Source organism: Fukomys damarensis, unplaced genomic scaffold (assembly GCF_012274545.1).
Source record: "Fukomys damarensis isolate Sample0158 unplaced genomic scaffold, DMR_v1.0_HiC HiC_scaffold_33, whole genome shotgun sequence".
Classification (NCBI taxonomy): Eukaryota; Metazoa; Chordata; class Mammalia; order Rodentia; family Bathyergidae; genus Fukomys; species Fukomys damarensis.
In genome coordinates, this window is record NW_022900945.1 from 50,657,186 (window position 1) to 50,671,863 (window position 14,678).

The 14,678-nt window shown below is 45.3% G+C and overlaps 1 protein-coding gene across 1 annotated transcript in view; it reads right to left on the reverse strand.

Annotated features, from left to right (window-relative positions):
• Nucleotides 1-990: 990 nt before the first annotated feature.
• Nucleotides 991-14,678, reverse strand: part of Gja5 (gap junction protein alpha 5) — a 17,149-nt gene continuing 3,461 nt past the window's right edge. The window contains exon 2 of the mRNA XM_010629486.2: nucleotides 991-4,172. Coding sequence (XP_010627788.1) covers nucleotides 3,066-4,139 — 1,074 coding nt within the window. The 5' untranslated portion in view covers nucleotides 4,140-4,172 and the 3' untranslated portion in view covers nucleotides 991-3,065. The remainder of the gene's footprint in view (nucleotides 4,173-14,678) is intronic.

The window sequence follows — 14,678 nt, forward strand, 5'->3', positions numbered from 1 at the left end:
CCAATTAGATAAGAAAACAAAGTCTCAGATATTAAGGTGCTTGCTGGAGAGAAGATATAAATCAACATCAGGAATTTTAACACTTGCACGTATGATTCCAAAGCCCCATGCTCCCCCACCACACTTGCCATGCTTCTCTTACAGTCAGTATCAAAGTCACACAACAGATAAATGTGGAGACAGGTTTTATTAAGACAGATTACACATATTTCATTTTTTTTCCTTCCTGAAAACCTGGACTAATCTCATAGAATTTTGAATTAAAAATCATTTATTTCACAAAACACATTTCAGAGATGGAAGAAGAGAGGATCATAATGCCAGTGCCAGATAATAAATGTGTTCCCTCCAGGGACCTGGGATGACCCATTCTTTCCAAAATAGTCTCTCAAACTCCAAGCAGTCATACAAATGGAGTCAATGACAAATGTGCTAGACTTCTTTTACTGGGATCCACCAGTTCGACCTTGTAAATAGCTCATAACTACTAAACTATACAACTTCTGTGTTGGATTCGGAAGTCCCTGGACCTTCTCCTTATCCTCTTTGTGGGCTATATTCATAGCAACCCTGCTGACCTTGTAATTTGGCCCATATATTCTTAACTGTTTCTTTGGCTTTGTCTCCTTCATTCTTAAAAGCTATGCAGCTACCAAGATGACAATGCCAGGTGCCTATGGATGGCCTTTAGATAGACTCTCTGTAGAGTAACTCTAACTGCTGATCACAACTACGACCCTCTTCAGCTGGAAGTAGCCAGAGCTGTCTTCACCCTTTGTCCCCTCACAGCATTTAGGGGTACTTCTTCAGAGGGGGGAATACTACATGTAGGCAAGTTAATTAGATATCTTGTATAATTAGATATCTTGTAGGCAGTTTGACGGTAGGTGGAGGAGCCAACACAGCATGGAGCCAACACGAGGACAATCAAGACACATTCACTGAAGGCCAGAATTGTAAAAGGAGTGAAACTACTATACCTTTGTGCTTTCCCTGGGGATAAAGAGCAGTGACTGATATTCTAAGAAGGTATCAATCACCTGGGTGGGGGGCCAAGGACTTAATCCAGCCTTTCCTGGAAATATCCCTGACCCCCACCCTTACTGAAAATCCTTGTGTGCTTGCTGTGTGACTTGCTCCCACGTTTGATCAATATTACCTGGGTGTCCATACTTAGAATCTTATTGGTCGGTCACGGTTTTGCCTCACCTCATGCCCACCTTGTAATTTTCCATTGGGTCTTATAGTTTTGTCCCCCTTTGTACCCACCTCACCACATGGCTTTGCTGTATAAAACATCTTGGAGAAGTGGGTTGAGCAGACAACCCAATTTCTGGCCCCCTTTGTGTCTCTCTTAGACAGAAGCTTTCTTTCTCTCAATAAATTTGTCCTGCTCTTAAAAAAACGGTCTCAGCTGGTGTGTTTTCTATCTCTTCTCTCAAGTTCTTCTCTCTACCCACCAACAGCATCAAAATAGTTGCAGAGTGGTCCAAAAATGAGCAGGTAGAGGAAAAGCTGGGTCTTCTTTGAGCTTTTAACCTCCTCTGTCCCAACCTCTCATGTGTATCTGTTGAGGTGAATAACACTAAGACAATGAGGCTTGGGCCCTCTGCCAGGCAATTAGAAGGCACAGGTTCTCTACAGTTTTCTTTCCTTATTTTGAGACTCCCCTCCCCTTCACCAACACACACACACACACACACACACACACACACACACACACACGCATGCATCTTTTACACGTAATAATGTCTTGGTATTCTCAATATCCAATTCTTAGCATCTGTCACCTGATTCACAATGGCAGCCCCCATCCCATTATGGATCCACTCAGTAGAGACACAAAGCCAGTCCATGGGGAAGGCAGCACTTTTCTGCTGCCTTTCCTTGGCAGTCTCAATAAAGGAATTGGGGAGATGTAGGACTCTCTGTGCACTTTCAGGGTCTTGCTAAGATTCCCCTACTTCTTCCATGTCCCTGCGGATGCCTCCAGGGAAAGAGAGATCTGGGTACCTCAATAGCTGTCATCATACCTCTGCCTGATAGTCTAAGTTGGCAGTTAATAAGAGAAATAGAAGAAAATATTTTCCAGTATCTTTTTCCCCAAAGGGAATCTAAGAAGACAGTGTTCTTTTTTTAATACATCCTGGGAAAATTCCACTGCTCTCAGTGGCTGGTGGTGTGTTCAGGATCTGAGAGAGGACAGTGATTTGGGGGTCATTCCTATTGATAAAGTGATCTTCAGAGGAACACTGGATAAACAGCCAAGTGAAGAAGTACAGGATGGCTTCTACCATTGGGCTGAACTGTAAGAAACAGTTCAGGAGGCACAGGATATGAGGTGGTGGCAGTTTGTGCATACAGCGACTCTCTGGAGGAGCTGGCACCCTCATGGGCTCATTTACCCTGGCAGAAGGAAAGGCCACAGCATCACCAAGGTGGGACATTTGCCTGAGATACATGCCAAGGCACTTGTAAAATTGAAGCTAGTCAAGTTCCAAGGATGTCCTTTTAAGACTGGGTAGAGGGAAGGGTAGTCAACCGCAGCCATAGGCCACCTCACCACCACTACAAAGTATGGCCCAACAGAGAAAACAACAGATTCAAGGGCACAGATAATCAAGTTTTTTGATTGGTGCTCTCTTGGACGAGAATTTTGAGTTCTTCTTTGGCGGGGAGGGGAGATGAGGTCAAGAGAGCCACGGGAACTTGGGAACTTATCTGATACATTGCTGGCATTCTATTCTTAGGGCTATCCTTCTCCAGCCTGATTTTGCCACAGTTCCCTTCCCTTCCCTTCCCCTATTCAGTGCATAATCTGAAAGACTTCTCTGAGTATACTGGTAAAAAATGAGGAGGGGACAACAGCCTGCTGGGCAGCCATCATGACCAAACTCTCAAGAACCCGGTTATACCTTCTAGAATTAATAAGCAATGCAAATGAGATTCACGGCCCAAAAGGAGCAGAGCAGTAATGAGAATGAGAATATGGGATCAAAAAGGATGTATCTTCCTTCTCTGAGGCCTCTTTCTCCAACCCCGCCTGGTTCTCCCATTGTGGAGGTTCACACTGATAGGTCATCTGACCTGGCCTTGCTGCTGGTCTTGCTCAGACGACGCTTTTCACTGTGGTAGCCATGGGGAAGGTGGTGACCTAATGAGACTCCATTGGGCAGGTCAGGCTTCTCACTATAGGACATATGGATGAAACCCTCCCCAGGAATCCGCTCCTGGCCCTGCACTTGCTCAGTGGCCATGTTGTCTGTGTTCTGCTGAGTGACCATATTGTTCCTGAAGGGACTGAAGAACTTCCCCCCAGGGCCATTCTCCAGGCACTGAGTGAAGTCAGGGGGAGGTGTGCAGCTCTGGGCTGCTCCTCCAGAGGGGCCAGGTAGTTGGCACTTAGCCACGCTCTGCCTCGACTGGACAAATCGCTGTTTGATTTTCCATCCCAGGTGGAAGAGTTCAACCAGACTGAGGAAGAGGGACAGCCCGGCCACAGCCAGCATAAAGACAATGAAGACGTTCTTCTCTGTGGGCCGAGATACGTAACAGTTGACGGGGTGGGGGCAGGGACTTCTACGGCAGACATGCAGGGTGTTCAGGAAGATTCCATAGAGGAAGTACTGGCCTACAATGAAGGCCACCTCCATGGTGGTGCGGATCAGGATGGTGCAGACGTAGGTGTTGAGCAGATTGCCCTGGAGGACAACCTTTCCATTCATTTCCTCCCAGCAGGACAGCTCTGGTTTCTCAGCCACCTGGTATTCGTAAGAACCAGCGCGGTGGATTTCTTTGGCTCTCTCGGCTTCCCGTAGTTTCCGCTTCTCCTGCATGCGCACGGTGTGCATGGCGTGGCCCATGTACACCAGGGATGGCGTGGAGACGAAGATGATCTGCAGCACCCAGTAGCGAATGTGGGATATGGGGAAGGCTTGGTCGTAGCAAACATTCTCACAGCCAGGCTGAATGGTATCACACTGGAAATCAGCCTGCTCATCTCCCCAGGAAGACTCGGCAGCCGTGCCCAACACGAGCATGCGGAATATGAACAGGATAGTGAGCCACACCTTGCCGATTATGGTGGAATGCTTGTGTACTTCCTCCAGGAACGCTCCCAGGAAGCTCCAGTCACTCATCTTGGCACAGGCAGGGAACCCACACCAAGACTTCTGCAGACAGGGGAGAGAGAGAGAGGAGTTTCTCCAGAGGTCTGGAAGGCCCCATCCTGCTGTGAGCATTAATTCATACCGACATGTTGTTTGAGAAAGTACAATTTAGAAGTCAAATGTACCCAAAAGGCTTCCCCTAAACACCCGCCTCCTCCGGAGAAATAAAAAGGGATTTGAAGCCACATAGATCATGGATCCCAGACCAGTGGATTTAGAGCCCAACTGTGGTGTGTTACAAAGTGGATTCTACGCCTTTACTTGAGATTCTACTTCAGGAAGGGTGGGGTGACCTCCAAGAATCTGGGTTTGCAGCAAGCAGACCAGATGTTCCTGGTGCAGACTATTCAGGACTGCAGTTGGAGAAACACTGGAGTAGTGGAAAGAAACACAGGATTGGAGTTTGCAGACATGGCCCTGGACACATGCTTCATTATTTCCTCATCAGACAAGTCGGTATGGAAAGGAGTACCGACACCAGAGGTTCTGGAGAAATCGAAAGAGATGAGGTATGTGATATGCTAGAAATTGTATCACAAGTGTTCCATATGTTCGAATGGCTGTTGGGCGGAAAAGCAATTTTGAACGGCTCCACGGGATACAGCTGACTAGGTGCAAGAGAATAGAGTGAAGATGGGTGTGGCAAATTTGGCTTTGGAGGAGGCATGGGTCGTGATCAGAGTTGCCCAACATGCACCAGCTGTATTGAAAGGTAGTAAACAAAAGCATGCTTTCAGGCACTCTCAAGGTATCACAGATGTGTTTTGGCTTCCCCCAGCTGGTAAGCCATAGGCAGTGTTGATCTTCCTGCTTCGGAACAACATTGCCATTCCAAACATGCAGCCTGGCTTTCTAAACTTTCTGCCTATAAACGATACCCAGGAGTTCCTTTTGTTTAATCATGCCAAGTCCTGACAGATTCCCAAAGGCCCCTCTTACCTGCCCTGTCACTCCTAGGTGAATCCCACTTACCTTTCAAAACTTAACTCAATCATTGTTTTCTGGAGTTCTCCTTCCTCTCTCTTCAGCTACTGCAGTGACATTGTGAGTGTTCATCCCTTCCTCCCAGTACTTCCCACCATGCCTTGCAACCTTCTGCCTGTCTGTGTTCTTCCAGTGGGGACTTTTTGAGACAAAGAGACTTAGCTTTTCCTTTGTCATCGGAGGCCCAGAGCAGGTGGTCAGCAAATCTTGGTTGAGTGAAGAGAGGGGTAAGAAACACTGGTATTTCTGACACAATGGCTGACCACTTAATGCCCTGTTCCTCTCCCAGTAGTGGAGTGAGAAGGCCAAATAGCGCTTTCTCCAACGTCTAATGCACTTAGTTCAGGTCACTAAGGTATGGGAGAAATCTGAAGTCTAAGGAGTGATGGAGAAAAGCTTTCCCCATCCCCCAGTAAACAGGGATCCTCACTCATTGTCTTCCCTTCTCCCCCTTCCCCACTCCTTCCTGCTTGTGGGCAGGATTGTGCAAGCCAAGCTGTCTGAAGCTTTCCAGAGAATCTAAGAAACGCTGACCGATTCAGAAATGCTGAATCAACTCTTGACTCTCCTACCTCCCAAATCCTTACTGGTGAACAATATATGTCTTTACAGTTGAAAACCCTTAACCAATCCTAATCCCTAAGATGACAAAAAGGAGAGAGCTGCACATGCATATTCTCTTCTTAGAAGAATAAAACATCATATTTGGGTGAGACATTAGAGGTTGTCAAGTTCAGGTTTTGACCTCTATATGTATGTTACCAGCATGCCCTTGTTCTTACTGGGACCTTGTTTATGCTAATAGAAAGAAAGGGTAGGGTTGTTGCATTCCATAGTCTAGGCCTCCTAGCCTCCTGAGTTAGCTCTTTGACAGAGACCAACCTCCTTGTCTGATTTTTTTCCAGGCCCAGGACCCTATACTTGAGAGTGTGTGGAGTCCCTGAGAAGGAGGGAGGCCCTGAGAGAGCAAAAAGTATTCTCTCTCCACTCCTTTCCATATCAGTAACCATCCAGGTCTTGAGGCGTTTCCTCTAGTTTGTGGTTAAACATCTTCTCCTTTACTGTAGGTGAGGAGAATCCCCTCCTTTAGCCTCCACAAGTTAGAAATTGAGGAGCATTTATTTGCTCTCAAGGAAAATGGACGATAAGAATTTGAATGGCCTGTCAGCTCTTCTGGGTATTATGTGCAATGCTCAGTACCTTCAGGATCAGCCGCAGACCTGCAGTGACTATGTTAGGTGTCTAAGAGAAAGAAAGAAGATGGGAGAGAGGGGCAGGAGTACAGAGAGACCAGCAAGTCAGAAAAGAGGAATGGCAAGAGGAAGCTGAAAATGGAGGACGAGAAACCGTGTAATGATTTAAAGAAAGTGAGCTTAGGAGTTCAGTAACGGAAGTTCAAACCCCTGCTACTGTCTACTGAGCTTGTATAAATTCTTCGGTCTGTGTGTGACTTCCCTCATCCGCAAACCGGACAGAGATACGATTCTTTAGCTTATACGGTGCTATGAGGTAACGCATAAGAAGCAGTGACACAGGCCTAACCCTGTGAGAATTGTATAAAAGGCAGCTGTTACTAGCAAAGAGAGTGGTAGAAAAGGATGAGGGTAGAATGAGAGAGAAAAAGCAGGAGGTAGTACAAAAAAAAAATAGGGAAGAGCAGAAGGGAAGGAAATGAAGAAAAAGGAAGCGGAAATTAGAAGAAAGCAAAAAGAAAGAAATGTTATATCCTTCCAAGATTTGGGACAGGTTTTCCACACTCAGTCACTGGAGACATTTTCCTGATCTTCCCACCGTCACTCACACCTTGCACGTCCCCAGGGAAGTAAAAAAATTAGTTCCACACAGAAAATGTGACTTTGGTCTGGCCTGCCCCAGAGTCTCACCTGCTGACTTGCCTGTGGTCAAGGAATCTCACCTAGAAGAAGTAAAGCCCAAGTTCAAGAAAGGCACATCTTGGACACCAGAAAGAAGTAGTAGGAAGGATTTCTCACTTGGCGGGAACAATAGAAATTAGCTTAGGAGGTATAAGGATAAGGCAGATTTTCAGAGACCCTGGCAGAGGAAGTAGGGTAAAAGATCTTTCATTTATGATTTCCTGCTGACCCTCGGGCAAAGTCAGGGAAAGTTAAGATTGATACCATGTACCAGATACTCAGTTGATAATGTGAAAGGTTCATGGCCGAAGCCAGTTTTCTAAATATACTGGCTCTCCATAGGCCCCTCAACTTCAGCCAAAGAAATTTGTAGCTGAGTGAGTTTACTGGGTGTATAGCACATAAAATTCTTTGTAGATTATTATCCATTACTTGGCAGGAAGTGTATTAGGGAGGGACAGAGGAAGCTGCCATGGCAGGAATAAATTCTGCCAAATACAATGGTAATTTCCCTCGCTGCTTTAGCTGTAATCTGATTGGCTTCCTACCACTTTTAAAAGTTCAGACTTGAACCTGCTGTTTGAAACCCTGCGCAGCACTGCCTCACCCTATCTTTCCTTCACATATTCAATACTTAAGCTGTGCAGTTCCCCATATATATTCATGTATTCTACGGTTTCTTACATCTTTATTTTGGCTGTTTATGTTCCCTCCACCTATAACATCCTTCTTCCCTTTCACTCATTTGTTTAATAAGTTTCTTGGGTAGTTGCTGGGTTCCGGGCCTTGTACCCACCACTGGAGATGCAGTAGGAGGGAGAAAAGACAAACAAGGATTCTCTGCTCTTCACAAGTTCTCCTGCCCTATTTCTGTAAGGTCAATGAGGTCTGGTGTTGAGGAAGTACAGAGTACTACGAGAGTGTGGGGCAAGGACCTAAATCTGGTTTACTGGGTTTGAGGAGGCTCTCATTAGACCAGAGCCCTCTGCAATGGAAACAGGTTCTAAAATCTATAAAGCACAGGCTAGGGATTTAGTTCAGTGGTTCCGCCGCCTGCCTCAAAAGCGCAAGGTCCCGAGTTTGATCCCCATTACCAAATAAATAAATAAAATCTAAGCAAAAAAAGATGGTCCTATGGGAGGTCCTACCCTTTGCAAATGGGAAGGGAATCTAGCAACAGAAGGAGAGGGAAGCAAGGACAGGGGAAGGGGAATAAAAGAATTAAGATGTGTTAAGTATATATACCTACTCCCTAAGATGAGTGTGAACCCTGTATACTACAAACGTACTGTACTAATAAAAATACAGAAAGAGGTGGCCCTAGAAGCTGGAAGGAAACATACCAGCTCCCAAAGCTCAACATCTTCTTTCTGTGTGTCATATCTTGGGACAAATTAAATATTGAAGGGGTCACTAGGGAACTTGTTTGATGATAGTAATATGGTACTTGGGTCAAAACAGAGGAGCCAGAGGAAGGGTTTTATATATTGAATACGAATCATTTCATGCCTTGACTTCATAAATTATCTGGCCGGGAATATAACTCAGGCATCTCCATTCCCAATCCAGTGCTTTTGCAGATGCCTACCTCATTGTGCCCATGCACGGCTAACTGATCACAGAACAGCATTTCAGCATTTCACCCCAGATCAATAAACTCATAGCCACGTCTTCCTCCAACCCCCTCAGATGCAGAATGAAACAGAGCCATTGACCTCAGCTCTTAGCTGTTTCCTGGGCTCTAAATACAGTATCACCCAGCTTGTCGGACACGTTCTCACACTTGGTTGTATGTTGCCTTCCATTTATTCTCCAAAAGTTTTTACAAGTTGTTTTTGAATTTTTAGTATGTACCTACCCCTGTTCTGAGGACAGAGTTCTGAGTTCTGAGAACAGTACCTCAATGATACCAGGCTTGACAAAAGTTAAACCCTCAATAACAAAATCTGCTGGGTGAGGTTGCGCATGAGGCAATAAAGTTGCTGTGAGTTCAAGGCCACGGTGGAATACATGGTGAGACCCTCCCTCAAAAATACATATTAACAAAATCTGGTGCAAGTCCTTCCCTCAGGGATTTAACAGCCTTTCCCCTCAAATGAGCAGTTCATTTCTCAAAATCAAAACTTCACTGTCTTAGCTTCTCTTATTAAGTGCATAACACGTTTTCTTAGTGACTGAAGAAAATGTTTGGTGGAACAGTAAAATTGCATAGTGGTCCTAAGGAGATTCCAATCTTTCTTCTTAAGTCTGCTAATAAAATAAAACCTTACACTGTTCAAAATGTGCTTCTCTAACTTTCTCTTGTGGACTCAAAAAGGACAGGACTATGTTTGTTTTATTCAAGACTGAATACTGTATTAAAGATGTTCAGTTTATCTTAGTGAATGGTTGAATCTTCAAAAACACTATGCAGTGAATGCCATTACCTCTGTTTTGCAGAGGAGGGCAAGTATAGGGATGACTTGTTCAAATAACAAAAAATAAAGACTACCTGTAATTCTAGAACTCTGGGAAGCCAAGGCAGGAGGATCTCACATTTGAGGCCAGCCTGGGAAATTGAGTGACTCAAAAAAAAAATTTAAAACAGTTGTGGGGTTGTGGATGTAGCTCACTGTTAAAGCCGTAGGTTCAATCTCGAGTTCTGCAAAATAAAGTTTTAAAAAAATGAAAGATTAATGGGTCACAGAACCAGGGCTTCGTGCCAGTTTCTGGTCGAGTATGATGCATGCCAGTAAGTTTCCCTGCATCTCTCTTCCAAGGGTGGAGCTCATCAACTCTTAGGTCTCTGCTTTTGGAGTGCCACAAATTCCTGCTAAACCGGGGACATTGAGTGATTTGAGACATGACTCTGCTGCCTAGTGATAAGGCCCAGGGGTCAGCTTTTATGCAATCAAGAAAATATTTATTATGCTCCCCTATGTGACCGGCACTGTATGGAGTGCTGAGGGAAAGGGTGTGGAAAAGCAAATTTGGATTGGTTTCACAGACATTTCCTGAGTGTCTTCTCCTGCTGGAAGTTGGAGAGTCCCAAGAATCAGTACTGAAGAAACTCACTGCCCCATAGGGCTACACAAACGAACAACCAAATACGGTGGATACTAGGGTAGAAGTAAGAGCAGTGTGTCATCCGAATGCATGAGAGACACTGACCCAGGCTTGGGTGAGTGTGAGTGGAAAGGCCTTCCCAGAGGAGGCCTTGAGTAGGAGTTGGATGGATGTGATGTTTGTGGGAGTGCAGAGTAGGAGTAGGGGATGCGAGAGAGAGATGAGAGAATTTCGGGCAAAGCAACGACATGAACAAATGCACCGGGATGAGAACCAGTGTGCAGTTAAGGTACCAAGAGCAGGGCACGGGGGCCGACGAGGCAGGCGTGGGTTATGGAAGGCGCGGTAGAGACTGTGCCTAAGAGTCAAGAGTGGCTCTCAGCCCGCAGGCTAAAGGCGTGCTTGTAACAACAGATTTAATGACAGCACCCGCATGCAGTTGAAACTAAAAAGGACTGCGCTCTCAGCAGTCCCCTTATTTGTAGCAATCCTTCAGTAATGACTTCAGCATAAACTATGTGGGCTGCAGGTGACCGGTGCTTTCCTACACGACTGATACCCTCATCTGTCTGCTTAAGAAGGCATATTGCAAATGAGTGAGAAGCCACTGTAGGAATAGCTGAAAATTCTCCTTTCTTCTGTTGATCCTGTGCTGTCCTCTGGAGCCGCACATAGCAGCCTGCCCAACAGTATTTGATGACAATTTCTGTATCTCCCTGAATCAGCAGCTGGGCTTTAGGCTCCCCAGTAAAGCCATTCGCATTTCACACGTATATTGAGAATTGTTTGCTCCACTAGCCGTGCAGTCTCTCTAACTCAACCCTGCACTCCTGGAAGGCAGACTGCATCATCTCATTCCCCTCCTCACCCCAGTGCTGCCCTCCAACCCCCATCTCCCTTTGTGCCTCAGACCGTGCCCCACACCTGGCTGTGTACACTCTATGAAAAACAACACCAACAGATGAACGATAGCTTTCGCGTCACTCAAAACACCAAACGCCGAATTGAGGGAGGCGGGTCCTCCCTGGTTGATGAAGAAAGGCATGGGAATGTACATAGAGGGTAAGCAATTCCTGGGGGCCAAGCTCAGTGTTAGTAGCCGGGCACGCTAGAAGCTGGCCTAGGGACTCCTGCCTTATAACTGTGGCGACCAGAACTAGGAAGATGCAAGTCACTGAGCCTTAGTTCCACCTGTGTGAGAGTCCTGTCCTCAGCGAAGCAGGACTAAATGCATCTAGGACAGAATCTGTCACTGTGGACTGTTCCTTCACCGCCTCCTCCCCTCGGATGACTGGGGAACTTTTTCAAGTTTGTCAAAATTAGATTATAAGACCACTCCGCAGAGTCTGAATCTAATTCTGGACCAATGACTCATGTTCTGGACAGTATCTAACAGACCTCTGGTTCTCAATAAAGGCTGTTATTGCTAGTAATAATAACAATGCCTGGGACCTGTACTATAATTCCACCCATCATATGGTGGAATGAGGCATAGGGCAAGAGTCACTTGCTTCCCAATTAAGAGAATTCTGATGTGAAAGGGCTGAAAGAGCCTCCTGCAAGAATGCCTTAGACACAGTATCATGTCCCTTCAGTTTAGTTTGTAAAGGTGTTGACTGAGCTCCTCTGCTACACCAGACGTTGCTGGAGGCTTTGAACGCAACCGTCACCTCAGAGCTCTTTTGCACCTTCATCATTTGATTTCCCTTCATTGTAATAATACTTGCCTAAAATGAACATATGGGGCGAATTACATGAAAAACTGGTCGATCCTCAGTTATCTCAGTAATCTTTACTCTTCTTTCAGACTCTCAGCTACAACTTTTAGTTTATCAGGAGTAACAAAAGAATCTGAATCCAGGTGGTAACCACAATAACAATAAAATAACATTTATTGAGATTTTTCCATGAGCTACACACCCTATGCAATGCATCTCTCTCTCTCTCTCTCTCTCTCTCTCTCTCTCTCTCTCTCTCTCTCATATGTATGTGCAAACATAATTTTTTCACTTGATTCACACAATCTGAGGAAATAGGGACTTTTCTTTTCTCATCCCTTTTTACAGGGCTCAGAGAGAATAACTTGAGCAACATCACACTTCGTAAAAGGTGGAATTGAAGTCAAATCTAGCTCCCGGCTCATGTGACAGTAGCACTCCTGTGTTAGCCCCTGTGCTCAATTCTGTCTAAATTTCCTGAAGTTTCTTTCTGTGGTAAATCTTTGCTGGCCAGCGGCTGGCCGCTACTATAAGGTGCCTGGATCAGAGTTGTTCATGATTGTTAGGATGGGGTGTCGATTGTAAGTGGTTAGGCATCTTACATTTAGGATATTCCTTCTTTTCCCGACTTAGTTTGGGGGTTGGTACTTCAGCCTCTGGGGAAGCAACCAGGCATGTGACAGGAGCTGTAGCTCTTGAGTTGACACTTTGGGCTGCTTTCTCAGATTTCCCCATTGGGGACTTGCAACCCTGAACCTTGATGGCTATAGAGAGCCGAAGACAACAGAAATGAGAGACAAGCAAAGAGAAGCTGGATCACATAAAGTACTGACTTTAATTTTCCTCCTGGTCTATCCAATGGCAGATAATTAACTCCTCTTTAATTTTTTTTTTGATTCCGGCAAGGACAGAGTGACCCACTCAAAGACACTCCGCTGACATACGTTTGTATCAAAGCCAAGAAGGTAGAGAGAACCCAGCAAAGCAGAGAAAGAATTATGCTAGGATAAGTAATTTTCTTTCTTAAAATGTTGAAAGAAGAAATATTTACAAAGAAAAGATAGAAAGGTAATGGTGAATAGAAATATTAAATTATAACAAAATATTTGGAGGTCCTGATGAGTTACCTCAAGGGAATTGATTAGTATCTATGCAGTTAGTAAGGAAATTTCTACTTATGGTAATGCTCAGATTTCTTTATTGCTCTCACCATCTCTTAATAAGTTCAGAAGGCAGTAGAGCTGAAGGAACCTAGGGATCAATCCAGCTCAGCCCTCATTTTTACATGAGATGAGACAGGCCCAGGGAAGTTCAGGAATAGTAAAAGCAGATAGCACTTGAATATTTTCCATGTGCAAAGCGTTTGACAGCTCTACTTTCCAACCCTCCCATTAGCTCTGTGAGGAGAGCAGCATCGTCCCATTTCACAGAAGAGAAAACTGAAGCCCAGAGGTTAGGCAACTTGTACAGAGTCTCACAAGAGGCAGATGCTGCATAACAGGCTTGAACCTGGTTGGTCTAACCCCAGAGCTCATGTTCTTTCTGTATCTCTGACAAGGGAAAAGAGAGAGGGAGCAGGGAGAAAGGGGAGAGAGGAGGGGGGGAGAGAAAGGAAAGAAAGATCCTAGGACTGATGGATTAAGATAAATCTGTGACCAGAACTCCAGTCTCAACTAGTGAGGAGGGCTTTTCTCACTTTACCTCTTCCCGAGAGAGGCCCTGTGTTTCTCCTTTTAGCTTCTGTTTCGTCACTGGCTGGCTGCTACATGTGCTGTTCTTAGAATTAATCATGACTTTGGGGGGTCTTAGCCCACAGTGGTCAGGATTCCCAGACTCTTCAGCATCTGTGACCATTTGGCCAGAATTCACATATAGAAAGTTATTTCCTTTTTTAGCCCGTAAGTGCTCTTGGCTGCAGCAGTGTCTACCACCGGGTTCTCAGCTGCCCAAACAGCAGGCTCTTGTGTTCCACTGATGTCACATTATAACAAGAACAAAAGAAAAAGAAACAGCACTGTCACTGGTGGGTCTTATGGTTTCTAGGGAGTAACGGGGCGCAGACCTTCCGGCATCACCCTCTAGTTGTGTAACCTTGGGTAAATCACTTAAACTCTCAGTTTCTAATTTACCTGAAAAAAAAAAAACTGAATCAATGTTCATGGGGATTAAAGAAAACGTGAATTATCGAAAAGCCTAGAAGAGCCTGGCACATAGAAGACGCTCCATAATGTTAGTACCTGTATTGTGAAGGTCCTGTAAACATTCTCGAACGTGATCCAACTGTCCAGCTGGATGCAGAACTCAAGAGTGCACCAGGCTGGTTAGTGACCCACAAGGATCTCCATGTGTCACTAGGTATCTCAGAGATAGGGAAGACATGGGCAAAGATATCTGCAAATTAGTTGGTTCACTAGGCACGAAGACCCTCTGGGCAGGGCTGGGGAAGGGAGGTACAGAGCCTGCTCAGATCAGCCCCTCTCGTTCCTGTGACAAATCCAGCCTGCTCCTAACGTGTTTCAGCTCAGGCTTATTCTGGGCCTCATACGTCATGGGATTGTTCCCTTCTGAGGAGCCGTGGCACTGTTGAATCCGATCACAAAGCCAAAGGAACACCCACCAAACGGTTGGAAATAGGTTCAATTCTCTTTGAAAGAGAAAGAGGAAGTTGTGTACTCTGTGATCTGAGGGGTAGGACATCTTGACCTCTAACAACCTTGGCCCTCCTCCGAAGTTCTGAATGCTGCAGTTTCTAAGCTAGAGTAAGATTCTGGAAGTTCCTTGTGAGCATATAGTATAGGGGTGAGGATGTAGCTCAGTGGCAGAGTGCCTGCCTAGCAAGCACAAGGGCCTGGGTTCAGTTCTCATTACAAAAAAAAAAAAAAAAAAAG